Source organism: Anser brachyrhynchus (genome assembly GCF_964034855.1).
Source record: "Anser brachyrhynchus genome assembly, chromosome: 1".
Lineage (NCBI taxonomy): Eukaryota > Metazoa > Chordata > Aves > Anseriformes > Anatidae > Anser > Anser brachyrhynchus.
In genome coordinates, this window is record NC_137694.1 from 62,110,714 (window position 1) to 62,124,099 (window position 13,386).

Sequence of the window (13,386 nt, forward strand, 5' to 3'; positions counted from 1 at the left end):
GTAGAAAAGTTCTTTCTTTTTCTTTTTTTTTTTTTCTCTTTTCTCATTACAACTCTTCCCCCCCCCCCCCCCCCCCTTTTTTTTTTTTTTCTTCCATTCTTGCTTGCTTAGTTTAGTCCCTGGAGTGAGAAGCAAAATCTATGCTGAGAAGTAAAGCAGCTGTATAGCATGGAAGACAAGGGAACATATCAAGGCAGTCACTTCTTGTACAATTGTTTTCTGTTTGGCTGGGTAAAAGAAAATGACATCTGATAATTTGATCTTTAAGGCCTACTGCTTTCCTGCAAATGTCAGGCATGTGATAACTGTAACTGGCAAGAGATGGGTAGAGGAGAGAGTGGAGCTGATGATGCCACTGTGGGATATGAATATCCCTCTCTTTGGCTTTATGGAGTGGAAATAGCAGACCCAGGGCCCCCAGTGACATTACAGGCACTGGAAGAAGGGCTAGCTGGGTTTACTTGTGTAATACAGGATGATTGACAGAAAGGGAGCCTGTATTCTTCTGGGCTTGCTTTAAGTACTCTGATAAATATAGGATAAATGTCCTCCGGCATTGCAAGCTTCCAGTCCAATAAACACTGGAAAAGAAGTGAACCTTGTTGTCTTAGGTAACATGTATGTGTGTATTTGTGTATACTTGTTCTTTATTTGTAAGAGTTTAAGTAAGACCAAAAAAAAAAAAAACCCAACAAAACCAACCAACATCCAGGTCTTAGTTTTCTGAGCATTTCAGAGGAGCAGCAAGCTCGTGTCCCTGTTCTCTGTCCCTGCCATAAGGATCAGCCATCTGTTTGGAGAGGACACCAGTTCTTAATGTGCTCTCATTCAGTACTAAGCTTTATCAAAGCCAAGGCTAATAAGCTTTAAGAGCTTCAGGGCATGGATATGATGCATAGTTCTGTACATACGTAACACATGCATTTAAATACATAGTGTGTCCAATCTTTCACACTAGGACATCTCATAATTTGAATTCAGACTGTGTTTATTGATTTCCTATTCATATTCTTAAGTTCTGGCTTAACAGGCTTGCAAAGAGAATAGAAACATAATATTGTAAAACAAACAAAATAAAACAAAACCAACAAAAAACCCCAACCAAACCAAAAAGCTGCTCTAAATCATCACACAGAAGCACTACTTTGAGTTGACGGTGTTACACTCCTAAAAGTTAAACTTTTGCCAACTTTCTCTAACACTTTAGATATCTACATGTTTTAATTTCAGCTGTGCCTGGAAACTGGAAAGGCAAGTGTCAAAATACTATGCAGAAAAAGTTAGAGGCTAAGCACAGTCATATGAAAATAGGTCATTGTTTGAGGTTTGCAATTTAGTGTTTTGGACACACAAAATTCAGAGTATTTTGATGAGGCTGAGAGCAATATTTTGACATGAATATTCACTTGACTCTTGAACTAGAAGTGATTTTTTTTTTCACTAGGGCTGCTTGAAAAATATTTTGGTGATCTGTTTTTGCTTGATGTAGTTGTGTGTGTGTTGGAGGTTTATTTCTGTGGAAAAATGTTGCTTTGTGGAAAAAGAAACTACTTGTTAATATGGCCTGGGTTTAGCATGCTTGGGCTGGGGAGAGACTCTCCAGTTTGTCTGGAAATTGCTGAGGATGAGGAAGCCCTTTCTCTAGACTGGGTGTCTTGGCATTACTGCCCTTATTCTTCCATGTCTTGGGTGCATGTTCTAGGTCCCTGGCTGCAGGCTTATATGTCACAATGTAGAAGACACTGTCTGTTCTTGAATAGCCTCATGAAGGGTGTCTTGGGCAAGAGGAGAAAATTCTGACATCTGGAAAACATTCAAGGCGAGAGGGAGAAAAGTTGTCCCTGCTTGCCTGCTGCCCCTCTGTGCTGGGAAAGGAGCACTAAAACCCACAGCTTTGTCTCAGGAGCTGAGACTGAGTGAGCATTTAGCAGTTCTGGCACAGCGGTGTGTGTTTGGGAGGGAAATACATGAGGAGCGGGGCTGTAGCACACAGCCTTGCTGCGGTTCCTGGCAGCGTCGATGCCCATGAGCAAGCAGACACAGATGGACCTGGCTAAATTATGCCAAGAGCTGAAACCAGAGAGCCAGAGGTGGCTTAGAGCCAGTATAACCCTGACTCCTAGATTCTTGTTTCTCTGCCAGGCCTCTAAAAGTGTAGCACAAAACCATATATGAAACTCCCATTACAAAGTTTTATTCTTCATTATTTATCCCATAGCAGGAGTGCAAAGAGCTCAGCAATTCTGCTCTGCCTAGGATTATAGAAAGACTTGTGCGTTATGTGCATTAAATGAAGTGATTTTTTTTTTTTTTTAAATTAATGGTAAACAAGTGAGGTTTCCTTAATGCTTTGCACTTGTGAAAATCAGGCCACTTACTTATGAACATTATTGCAAGAACCTTTTTCTAAAGGATTCCTATGTTTCAGTCTCCCTTCTCCCAAAACCACTAAAGGCAATTTACCAGGAGTCACTGGTTTGCTTTGAGGTAATAAACACACCACTTAGGGCAGTTTCTAAGCTGTTTAGAAACCAAAGCTGGCCTGAGATTATTTGGATGGTGTCTCAGGATACCAAGCTGCTGTTGTGCTTTGCCTTTATCCAACCTCAGGGCAAAACTGGGGATGTGACTTCTTAATCAGGGTATACCTAATGTGCCAGCAGTGTGGCTGGCATGGCTTTGCAGTTACCAAAAACCAATTGTTTCTTTGTGTTAAACAAAAAGTTAAAGTCACAAAAAATGACATTTGGGTTATTCTTTTCCTGAGAAATGTAAAAGTACACAGATTGGTTACTGAGAAAAGAAGTCAGATGTTTTGCTACCTGCTTGCTCTTAACATTTTTTATTTTTTTATTTTTTAATTTCATGTAGGAAGTTAAGGTGGTGCTTATATCCAGCAGCCAGTTCCTTAACAGTCTGTCATTACAACTGAATATTGCATGATCTGTCTAGATCTCACTTTATTTTTTTAGGGTTAGTACCACATCAGCCACTGCCTTTCTTTTGCCTCTCCTCCTCCAGTCTCTACACGCACCCCCCCCCCCCCTCCCCCCCGGATTTGTTCAACAATTTTCAGAGTAGGCCAGTGAAAATTTTAAATATCTAGTTCAAGTCTGGAAATGGAAGAATACCTATTCAAAGAGGTTTGGATCAGACTTCTTAAAACTGAATGTCTTATATTCCCCTGAGATACTTTGGTGTCATGTGGTGGTGAGAGAAACAGGAGCCAAGTATTAAAACAAAACAAACAAAAAAATCACCTGGATCACCCTAAAGTGATCATGCTGGTCATTTGGCAATGCCTTCTACTCCATGGATGCAACACAGCTTTCTTAAGTTATGTTTTGACAGTGATTCCAAGGTAAAGCGTTCTATTCTAATATGAACGTTAGAACATCCTTCCCTTCCCTTCCCTTCCCTTCCCTTCCCTTCCCTTCCCTTCCCTTCCCTTCCCTTCCCTTCCCTTCCCTTCCCTTCCCTTCCCTTCCCTTCCCTTCCCTTCCCTTCCCTTCCCTTCCCTTCCCTTCCCTTCCCTTCCCTTCCCTTCCCTTCCCTTCCCTTCCCTTCCCTTCCCTTCCCTTCCCTTCCCTTCCCTTCCCTTCCCTTCCCTTCCCTTCCCTTCCCTTCCCTTCCCTTCCCTTCCCTTCCCTTCCCTTCCCTTCCCTTCCCTTCCCTTCCCTTCCCTTCCCTTCCCTTCCCTTCCCTTCCCTTCCCTTCCCTTCCCTTCCCTTCCCTTCCCTTCCCTTCCCTTCCCTTCCCTTCCCTTCCCTTCCCTTCCCTTCCCTTCCCTTCCCTTCCCTTCCCTTCCCTTCCCTTCCCTTCCCTTCCCTTCCCTTCCCTTCCCTTCCCTTCCCTTCCCTTCCCTTCCCTTCCCTTCCCTTCCCTTCCCTTCCCTTCCCTTCCCTTCCCTTCCCTTCCCTTCCCTTCCCTTCCCTTCCCTTCCCTTCCCTTCCCTTCCCTTCCCTTCCCTTCCCTTCCCTTCCCTTCCCTTCCCTTCCCTTCCCTTCCCTTCCCTTCCCTTCCCTTCCCTTCCCTTCCCACTTGGGTTAACATTTTGTTCTGAGAATTTTTTATTCCTTTGTCAAGCAGCAATTCCCAGGACACTCCTCTGGGTGTCAGTACAATTTCAGGTATAGCAGCATTGTGGTGCTCCACACCTTCATTCAAAGTATTTTACAGTGGACAGAGAAATACAGTAAATGCTAAGAGGTAAAAATATGGCTAGTAGTGAGACAAGATATAGAATGTTTAAGGGGCAGATATGTCTGAGACACAATAAGGAATACATCAGAGCTCTCTTCATTTTCGTAAGAAGCACCAGACTACACTCCTGCATGTTGGGCTGCTTATGAACAGCCTGAGGCAGCAGTTTATGTGCAGGTATAGACTGAGGCTGCAGGAAGAAGCTACAGAGACACCAGAAAAAATGGTATGCTGATCTTTGTCTTTATCAGAATTAGAAAAAAATTAGACTCTCCAGGCTGTTGGTACCGATTAACAGGGTATGTCTGAACAGATTTCTGCAAACTAATAAAAAACTTGTATGGAATTTTTTAGATTTGGGGAGCATTGCTGGTCAGCTTTTTCCCTCGTGTGAGAGACAGTGTTGCTATTGCCTGTGAGAAATATTTGAGAGAAGAGAATGACAGGAAAGCTGGGTTAATAGTAGAAGAAAGCCTTGTAGAGAGATTTATAAGGTTGCTGAAAAAAATAGGTTGGAAAGGACCTCTGAAGGTCATCTAATGTACACCCCTGCTTGAAATAAGTCCAGTTATAGACGAAGATGTTCAAAGCATTGTCCGGCTGAGTTTTGAATGTCTGCAAGGCTGGAGATTCAACAGTCTCTTTGCACAACCTGTTCCCCTCTTTGGTCATCTGCATGATAACTTTTTTTTTTTTTTTCCTATTATCCATTCTGAATTTCCCATGTTTCAACTTGTGACTGTTGTTTTTCATCCTGTTTTTCCTCCTCCTTCTTACTTCAAGAATGCTCTGGCTTCTTTATACCTTCCCATTAGATAGCTGAAGGCAGCAATAAGATTTCCCCCGAGCCTTCTCTTCTTTTACTGAATGACTCCAGCTCCCTCAGCCTCTCCTCATATGCCCTCACCATCTTTGTGATACTCACTCCAGTTTGTCAATGTCTGTCTTGTTCTGGGAAGCTCCAGACTAAGCACAATACACCTGATGCAGTCTCACAAGTACTGAGTAGAGGGGAAAAGTCCTTTCCATCTACCTTACATCTATGCTCTTGCAAGTACAGCACAGTATACAGTTGGCCTCCACTGTCATGAGATCACGTTGTTGATTGACATTCAATTTGTGGTCATCTAACATCATACGCCCTTTTCTGAAAAGCTATTTTCCGGCTGGTAGGCCCCTAGCCTGCCTTTTCGCATGGGTTCGCATCTGCCTTTGTTGGACTTGCTAACCCATTCCTCCAGCCTGGCAGGGTCACTCAGAATTGGGCATGTGTAGGTTGAAAGTGGAAAGATGGGGAAGCTCTCAGTAATTCCTAGACTTGTATTTTCCATTAAGTGCCATCGAACAAAATAGTGGTGTCCAGGCTGAACACTATATTTAACTCTTATTGGGCCTCTCCAAGTAGGAAATGATGAGGGATCAGGAAAGCAAGCAGTTCTGCTTTTCTGCCAGTAAGACACAAGGAACCATCTGCAGCAAGGGCTGCAGGGAACTTGCCAGTCCCAGAGGGATTGATGCAGAGTGGTGAATGAGGGTGTTTCTTCACGTTTATTTGAAAAATACTTAATGTGCTAAAACTTTTCTTTCATTACAATTGGAGAATATGTGAATAAGTGCCACACGGATGCCACTGTCAGTTCCAAAGAGGTGTACTCAAAAAATGAAGAGGAGTGGATTTAATCTAAAAGCTCTTCCCCTCCGTTGCTCACAGGCAGGTATTGTCAGAGTGAATGAGAAAGTTTGCAGAAATACATTGCTTTAGCAGGGAAAAAGAGGAATGGTCATAAAACCCAGCAGAACTGCTGCGCATGGATTGTTATTTGGCCTTTAAATTCTAAATGGCTGGTTTTAAATAGACCTGGTGCAGATGGTTTCTGCTACAGGTTTATTGATTAAAATAGCTGCTTTACATCAGCTCTGGGTTTGTTTCTCCAGAGGCTTTTGTCTTCATGAATAATGTACCCAGTTCCTGCAATTTTGTTAGAATTCATCTGCTGGAGGCTGGCTGTGTTTCTCTAGGTTCTTAAGCCTTGGTTGACTAGGCTCTAAATTGTGACAGTCCCTGCCCTGCCTTCCTTGGAAATGAATATTCCCTCTTCCATCCCTCTAGTGCTGAATAAATCTTGTGCTTGCACATTGGAGAGTGCACTGGGAAACAGCTGCAAGTGTTTGGCTGTTTGGGGAAGGCTTGCATGATGCTGAAGGCTGTCTTGGCTATACTGGGGATTAGAGTTTTGCCAGCAATTGATCCCAAGCCTGTAAGAGTGGAATGATTCCAGTGTACTTTGGATCAGACCCTGAACTCTGAAGTACAGTGCTGTTTTAGGTGGGCACATCTCATGCCTTCAGTACCATAAGTCTTCCGATTTCCTGGAAGCATCTCATGAATGTATGATTAGGGGGCTTTTTACATTGTTATTCAGGCTTTTTTGTGCGTTGCTAAATATTTACTGGGAGAGCTTTACACATCTCATGTACAAACAGGAAGTACTGCTTTTTTTGCTTAAGGAATGGTGGAGCAGGCAAAGTGCAGCTTCCATTGCAGACTGAGGCTGATATCTCTTCTGAGCAGAACTTGCTACTCTGCAACAGGAAGAGAATGCCATTGCAGGACCTGTAGCAAAAGGAGGGGTACAAACAGCGTGTAAAGAAAATGGAGGTGGTAACATGCTTTCCGTCCTCCTCTCTTCTCATCCGCTTTCTTATCATCACAGTAAAATTTGTCTAGCTACTCACTAAAGCAATAGCTCTTCATAAAGCTTCTGCCAACTCAGGGCAGGGGAGAAGTCAAATCATTACCTTTTTGTGAAAATGTTAGAAATTGGGCTTCCCTTTCACACTTAAGTGTGTGAAAGTTCATTGTTGGTAGAAAAATGTCACAGTTCTGAAAATGTAGCCAGCCATAGACATTCTATCCTTTTTACTTTCTTTTGCAGAAGGATGGGGTGGTGGGGTGATGAGCCTAAAAGCTAATTTTGGCAGCACTGTTAATTTTCTGCAAGTTACATTTCCAGAAGGTAAGAGCACAAACAAGTAACTGTTGTTACGAAAAAAAAAAAGCAATTCTGTTCTGAAATGGCTAAGGATATATATATATATATACATAATGGATAAGGATATTGCAGTGCCTGATCCCTTTCCTGTTTTTTGTTTGTGCGTTTTTTTCTTTTTTTTAAAAAAAAAAAAAAAATGGAATTTCTTCTCGATTCCATTTGGCAAAGTGTATTTATCCAGGTAGGGGCACACATCTTGACAGCATATTAGTTCTTCTGAAATATCACTGACTTTTCTCTACTTTTTTACGACATGGAAGTTGTGAGAATGATAACTTGACTCTTTATGACTGTAAAACAACTAAAATCATACTCAGAGGGCAGCTGCCAGAGGTCAGCTAGATGTTTACTATGTGTACATTAGCAGCTGAGAATCCACCCTTCTCAGGACACCCATTTGGTGACCATTGCTGCCACAGTATATCCCTCACACTTCTTAAAGAACTGAAAGAAAGATGTGTGACCGGAAATATGAGCATCCACCAGATTTTTTGCTGTCAGGCAAGCCCCCTGTGACTGTGGAGTGAGTGGATGTGGTTTAGAGCAGGTCATTAGGCTTCCTTTCTTTCCTTCCTCCCTGTCATAAGCATGGGGTAGCCCAGACAGTGCATGAAGTGCCCAACACTATCAGCCTGGACCCTAAAAGGACTCAGCAGCCTCACTTCCTTATGCTAGAGTTACAAGCAAGACTCCCCTTGGCGTAGTTAGGCCAGTGCTTGAATGCTTTGGAAAAATCTCTCCTCCTGCTTAAATGCATGGCCTGAAATTGTAGGAGAGTGTTGAAAGTCTGCCTTATTCTTTGCCAAAATACTCTTTCTGTGAGTAGTGGAATAAAGGAAGCCTAGTTTATTGTGGTTCATCCTTTGGTATCACACATTGTGGAAGCTCTTGTTGAGGCTTTCCTGTGGCTGAGATATTCAGAACCTCTCTTTGTGTCTTCACAGCTACCTCAGAAAGTTTGAGCTCATGCTATTGCATTTCCTTGTGAAAGCAGTAATTGGCTCTCTGCCCCCTCTGTTAACGATAGATTAAATCAGCCAACTGGCTCAAATTTTATTAGGTTGAGGCAGAGATATACACACATAATCAGAGCACCTTGGTGTGTGCATAAACCTTATTTTCTCAGGATACCAGCCTATGGAAAAGATGCTTGATGAAGCTTTTCAAATGAAAACACCGCTAGTAGCGACAGTAGTAACTGTTAGATTACTCACTGTTTAACCACTAAGTTCAAGGAATGCAAAAAAGGATCAGAAGATCTACTAAATGGGATTAGTATTTTGTAAAATACATTCCAATTTTGGGCACGTTAAATGTGCACAAACATATTTTTCATTTCTCACTTCAATGTTTTAATGGAGATAGTCATGCTATTGCGATAGTATCTCTTCTTTATTTTTTAAGGAGCAAGTGACATCTAGTTTACCATACATAATGATGATCTAAATTATAGGATAATCCAACTGTTTAGTTTATTTTATTGTTCCACACAAAGATCTAAAAGGTGATGAAACTGTGCAATTAAGAAATGAAATGAAGGACTAAATTCCTCTGATACTGTGGGATACTGTGTTAGAAATGGGTCTAGTGTCAGGATATGTGAGCTAAGGACCCTGGCATGACTCCTGAATGTAAAAATATCTTTAAGAACCTAAACATTACACCTTTTGATATGGCCCATTCTGCATGGTGTAACCTTGTAGGAAAATCTGTGTTTTGAGTTTTGACCCTCATAAGGGCTTCTGCTGAGGCTTGGCTTGCTGATTAAAGCTGTGAGAGTCCTAGTGATGCCTACTAATCCCCTGGGTTACCTGCATTCCTACCATATTTCCAGAGACATGGCTGAAGTTGAAGGGCATAGCTGGTTTGGTTGGCAACAGAGTGGGAAACATGGTTATGATGTGCAGCAGTAGTGAGAGGATTTAATGGGAGTAGTGAATTAATTAATTCTGATCCATACAGATACATTGGCTTCTAGCACAGTCAGAATCTTAATTAGGTAATCACATTTTTCCTTTCACAGTGACCGTTGCTCCAGCCGTGCTGTAACTCTTTCATCTCTTTCTCTGCAATTTTATCTTTTAAAAATAAAATTCTGCATACCTCATTAGGAAAGCTTATTTTTTTTTCTTTCCATCTTTTCTTTCCATCCACATATGTGCATATCTGTTTCTGATGTCCTATGATCCTTCAACCTTACCTTTCAAATCCCTGTTATGGAATAAGATCAAGACTCCTTCTCCAGCTCCTCTGTTCCTCTAAATCCAGGATTTCCAACCCTTTGCTTTCTCTCCATCCCTCGCTGACTCAGTTAAATATATGTATTTTCTTTCCCCTTTTGTTCCTTGTGTATTTTCCCTTCTCCCTTCTCTAGGTGATTTTCAGATGCCAGCTTTGATCTATTTGTTGACAACTCTAACTTTTTTAAATTTTTAGTAATTTGTTAGTTTTGTACATTGGTGCAGAATTAAATATATCTTGGAAAGGAAGCATGAGTTGTTCCATTCACTGCAGGAACAAACTTCTTGTTAACGTGTGTGGGAAGACTATATATGCAGTTGAAAATCGTCAGGGAGGCGCTGAGGCAATGGTCCAATCCACTGTGTTGTCAAGCTGAGTCTCGATGACCAAGGCATATCCCAGATTTGGCTGTACAATTAGCCCCATTTTTCTGAGCCAAGCTACTACAGCAAAGGCAAAAATGAAGGGCCAATAGTTTGCACCTCTTTATGTTCTTTTTGCCATGGATGTTGGGCAATACGATGAGGAGTGAGTTCTTTAGTGAGAGGAACTGTGATACAGATCCCTGAAATTCAGTGGAGACCTTCTGTTTATCAGCTGGAGCACTGAGATGTCCCTCATGTTTTATAACCCCTTGCTCTTGGAGTATTGTCAGAGGCTTAAGTCACTGGTAGGGTATCCTCTAACTCTTGTGTTGGTGCTGTTGAGTTTATTTTTATGGCATTTACATCTGTCCAGAGAGTGTTGTTTTTTTTTTTCTTTGTCCATTTCTGTTGCCTTTGTGAAAGCAGCGTTGGCTTATTATTATTATGAATTCATTAATTATGAGTAGTAAGAGAAATGGCCTCCTTAGTAACTGCAATTTCCTCTAAGGCTATTATTTCCTCCACCACCTCTAGCCATGAGGTTTCCTCCTGGCTCGCACTTAATTATGGTCCCTTTGATAATCTCTGGGGGATCGGGACTTTCTCAACAGGTAACATCAGCTATTTTTGACAGTAACAGTAGTAGGTAAGTTCTTTGCCATGTAGCCAAAAGAAACTATTGGCTTGAGTGCTTAATAGTGAGACTATGGTCTTATGAACATGATTCAATATGGCTACTCCGGTCTGCAGGACCTGCTGCTAGAGAACATCTTTGCATTTTTCTGCATATTTTTTGTTAGCTGCCTTCCAGTCCTTCCTTCTAACTAAGCCCAAGAATAAAACCTTTCAATTCCTCCATATCCAATTCCCCACAGTACGATTTGAACCTTCTTTGTGACCTTTTCATGCCAAAGTTTGATTGGACTTTTTTTTTTCTTTTTTTTTTTTTTATTTCAGGTCACCAGTCTCTTCAGAAGATCAAGGTAAGATCTGTTTTATGTATACAAATAACATTAAAAATGAGATTAATGACTAGCTAGGAAACTGTTTTAACACAGTTATGTTGGGCAAAAATGACTTTATAAAAATGAAAGTTCAATGTTGCTCAAACGTTCACACCTAGACATGAAGTTCTTGTTCATTTAGCTGGACCTGGCAGAAGCTAATGCTATGCTGAGTTATTTGTAAAATGAATCTTGCTCAAGCAACCTGAACCACTGAAAGTGTTTGCAATTTATTCACATGACTGCACAGAGAACCTATGGAAAGTTGTGTGTGGACTTAAAGGACAATACATGGTTTTAGCGAAGATGAACTGATCTCTTATGGCTCCCAGGACAGCACTTTTGTAACAGAGGAGAGTGGATTATGCTTTAAAGGCTTGAACCTAAGTTATCTTGGGTTACCTCAAAAATAAAATTGGTAGCAGGGTATGGAATTTAGCACAGCTTGGAGCTTCTACATGTAAAAATATCATTGCTTGAGTAGCAAGAATCATAGAGATTTTCAGGTTTCAAGAGTTGCAGGTTATGGTAATGTGCTTGTTCTGAAGAAGGCTGAAGGATTTAATCTTTCCCTATGGACTAAAGAGGAAGAATGCAGTGACTAGCTGGTTAATAACTTGACCAACTTACGTTCTTAGAGCTAGGTTGTACATATATCCCTTTAGAGGACATTAAAGTAAGGTGGTGTTGATACTGAAGTCCAGAGGCATACTGCAAGTCAGGAGGGAATCACACTGGCAGAGTTGCACAAGGAATGGGGAAAAAAAAAAAAGCAAAAGGAGACTGAAATTGAGAGGGGAAAGTTCATTATGTAGCTCTGAATCTGTAATATTATTTTGGACTGCAAAAGAAATATCTTTTTTTTTTTTTTTTCTGGCATCCAAATTTTATACAGTTACAAAATCAGCAAAATTTCCAGACAATACAATAAACATTATTCAAGAAAGGTCCAGATGTGAAATAACAAAGACAATTGCATATGAGGATGTAAGGGGAGTCTGAGCCTGGAAATGTGTGGAGTGCTACACAAGTGAGCAATAAAAATACTAATTCAGGTTTTGTGGGACTCAAGAGATGCTACAGAGTGTAACTGATGTATGTTTGCTTGGAGTGGGGGGTTACTAGTTAGGTATTGACCTGCATTGTCCTTGGCTTCAACCAAGACCTTTTTAATCCAGTATACTGGCTGTCAAACATACCATCATTAATAAATTCTCTTCTATCTCCTTGACATGTTATTTCTTAGTAAAGAAAGCTATAGAAATGGACAAAGAAGTTAGACCAAAGATCCATCTAGCCCATTCCTACTGCCTGATAGCAGTGGATCCCCTGACAAGAACAGAATGGCAGATGCATGCAGTTTGACTTTGCTGCTCACTCTACTTCCAGTGATTTGCAGCACACTGACTTTGTGAGCGAAAGGTAGCTTTCTTATTTAATAGTTCATCTGCTTTTTAGCATGACCATATCTTTTTAATACAAAGTGCTAGAGACTTGTGAGATGTTAACAGTATTTACCATTTCTCTAGCCCTCAGAATAAATTTGGAAACATTACAGTTTATTATACTGTTTCAAGATCAGGACTTAATCTTCTTCTTAGTGGATAAGCTTGTTAGCGATAGACTGCTCTTGCTTTTCCATTTCCCTTCTATTTATTCTATTGCTTATTTTTTATCTATTAATGGAGCAACAGACAATGTAGATTGTATTTCCCACTATATCTTTAAACCTCAGTATTTTCTACTATCTTAATGCATTCCTTCTTTCCAGTATTTTTATGCTGTTCTATTCTTTCTCAAAATCTTCCTGTTTTTCATCTACCATCTGCTGCCAGGGTCTGGCTTTTCAGGCTTGATAAACATCTCAGAGTAGCCTCCTCTTTCTCACTCTTCCCTTTCTGCTATAAGAAACTTTCTCTGAAGTGTAGGATGAAAGGCCAGTGTCTCCTTGACCAATTACTGATGGGATAGTGCTAGTTATTCGAATTTTTATGTTTCATGACTGTGACATATCTGGCTAGATTTGTCAAACATTTAAATATGTAAGAACGTCTCTCAGACACAAGAGATTTCCCATGCCCCAATGATTTTTTCAGAAAGAGAGGTCCAATACCTTGGATTTCCTCTGCCCCGCTGTGCCACATGCAGACCATGGTAAATGAGCACAATACCAAAAGGAAAACATGACAGATGTGCTGTAGCACAAGCTGATTTGAGCCTAGGTGCTTCTCAGCCCACTTTAAGCATAACTGAGGAAGCATTTCAAATTAGTCTTTGATCTGAAATCTATCTAAGCACAAAATGAGCTAATCCACAACAGAGCTGAAAATTTCTCTCTGAACTGTCTGCATTTTGCAGTGTTTATGCACACTTTTACTGGCATATTTTTCTTGGAGTAGGGATCCAAGAATCACTATTAGGGCTTTTATTTTCATTAATAACCAGTACTCAACTGTGTGCCTATTCAACATGTTAAACATTTATAAGTTGATTTATAAGCCAGTATTGCTTTGGGGTGTA

General features: G+C 40.8%; 1 protein-coding gene across 5 annotated transcripts in view; it reads left to right on the plus strand.

The window, feature by feature from the left end:
• DGKI (diacylglycerol kinase iota) overlaps positions 1 to 13,386 on the plus strand; it is a 212,218-nt gene that overhangs the window by 171,355 nt on the left and 27,477 nt on the right. For all 5 annotated transcript variants that reach the window (XM_080582487.1, XM_080582483.1, XM_080582486.1 and 2 more), the window contains one exon: positions 10,820 to 10,845. In XM_080582487.1, the coding sequence (XP_080438613.1) occupies positions 10,820 to 10,845 (26 nt within the window). The remainder of the gene's footprint in view (positions 1 to 10,819; positions 10,846 to 13,386) is intronic.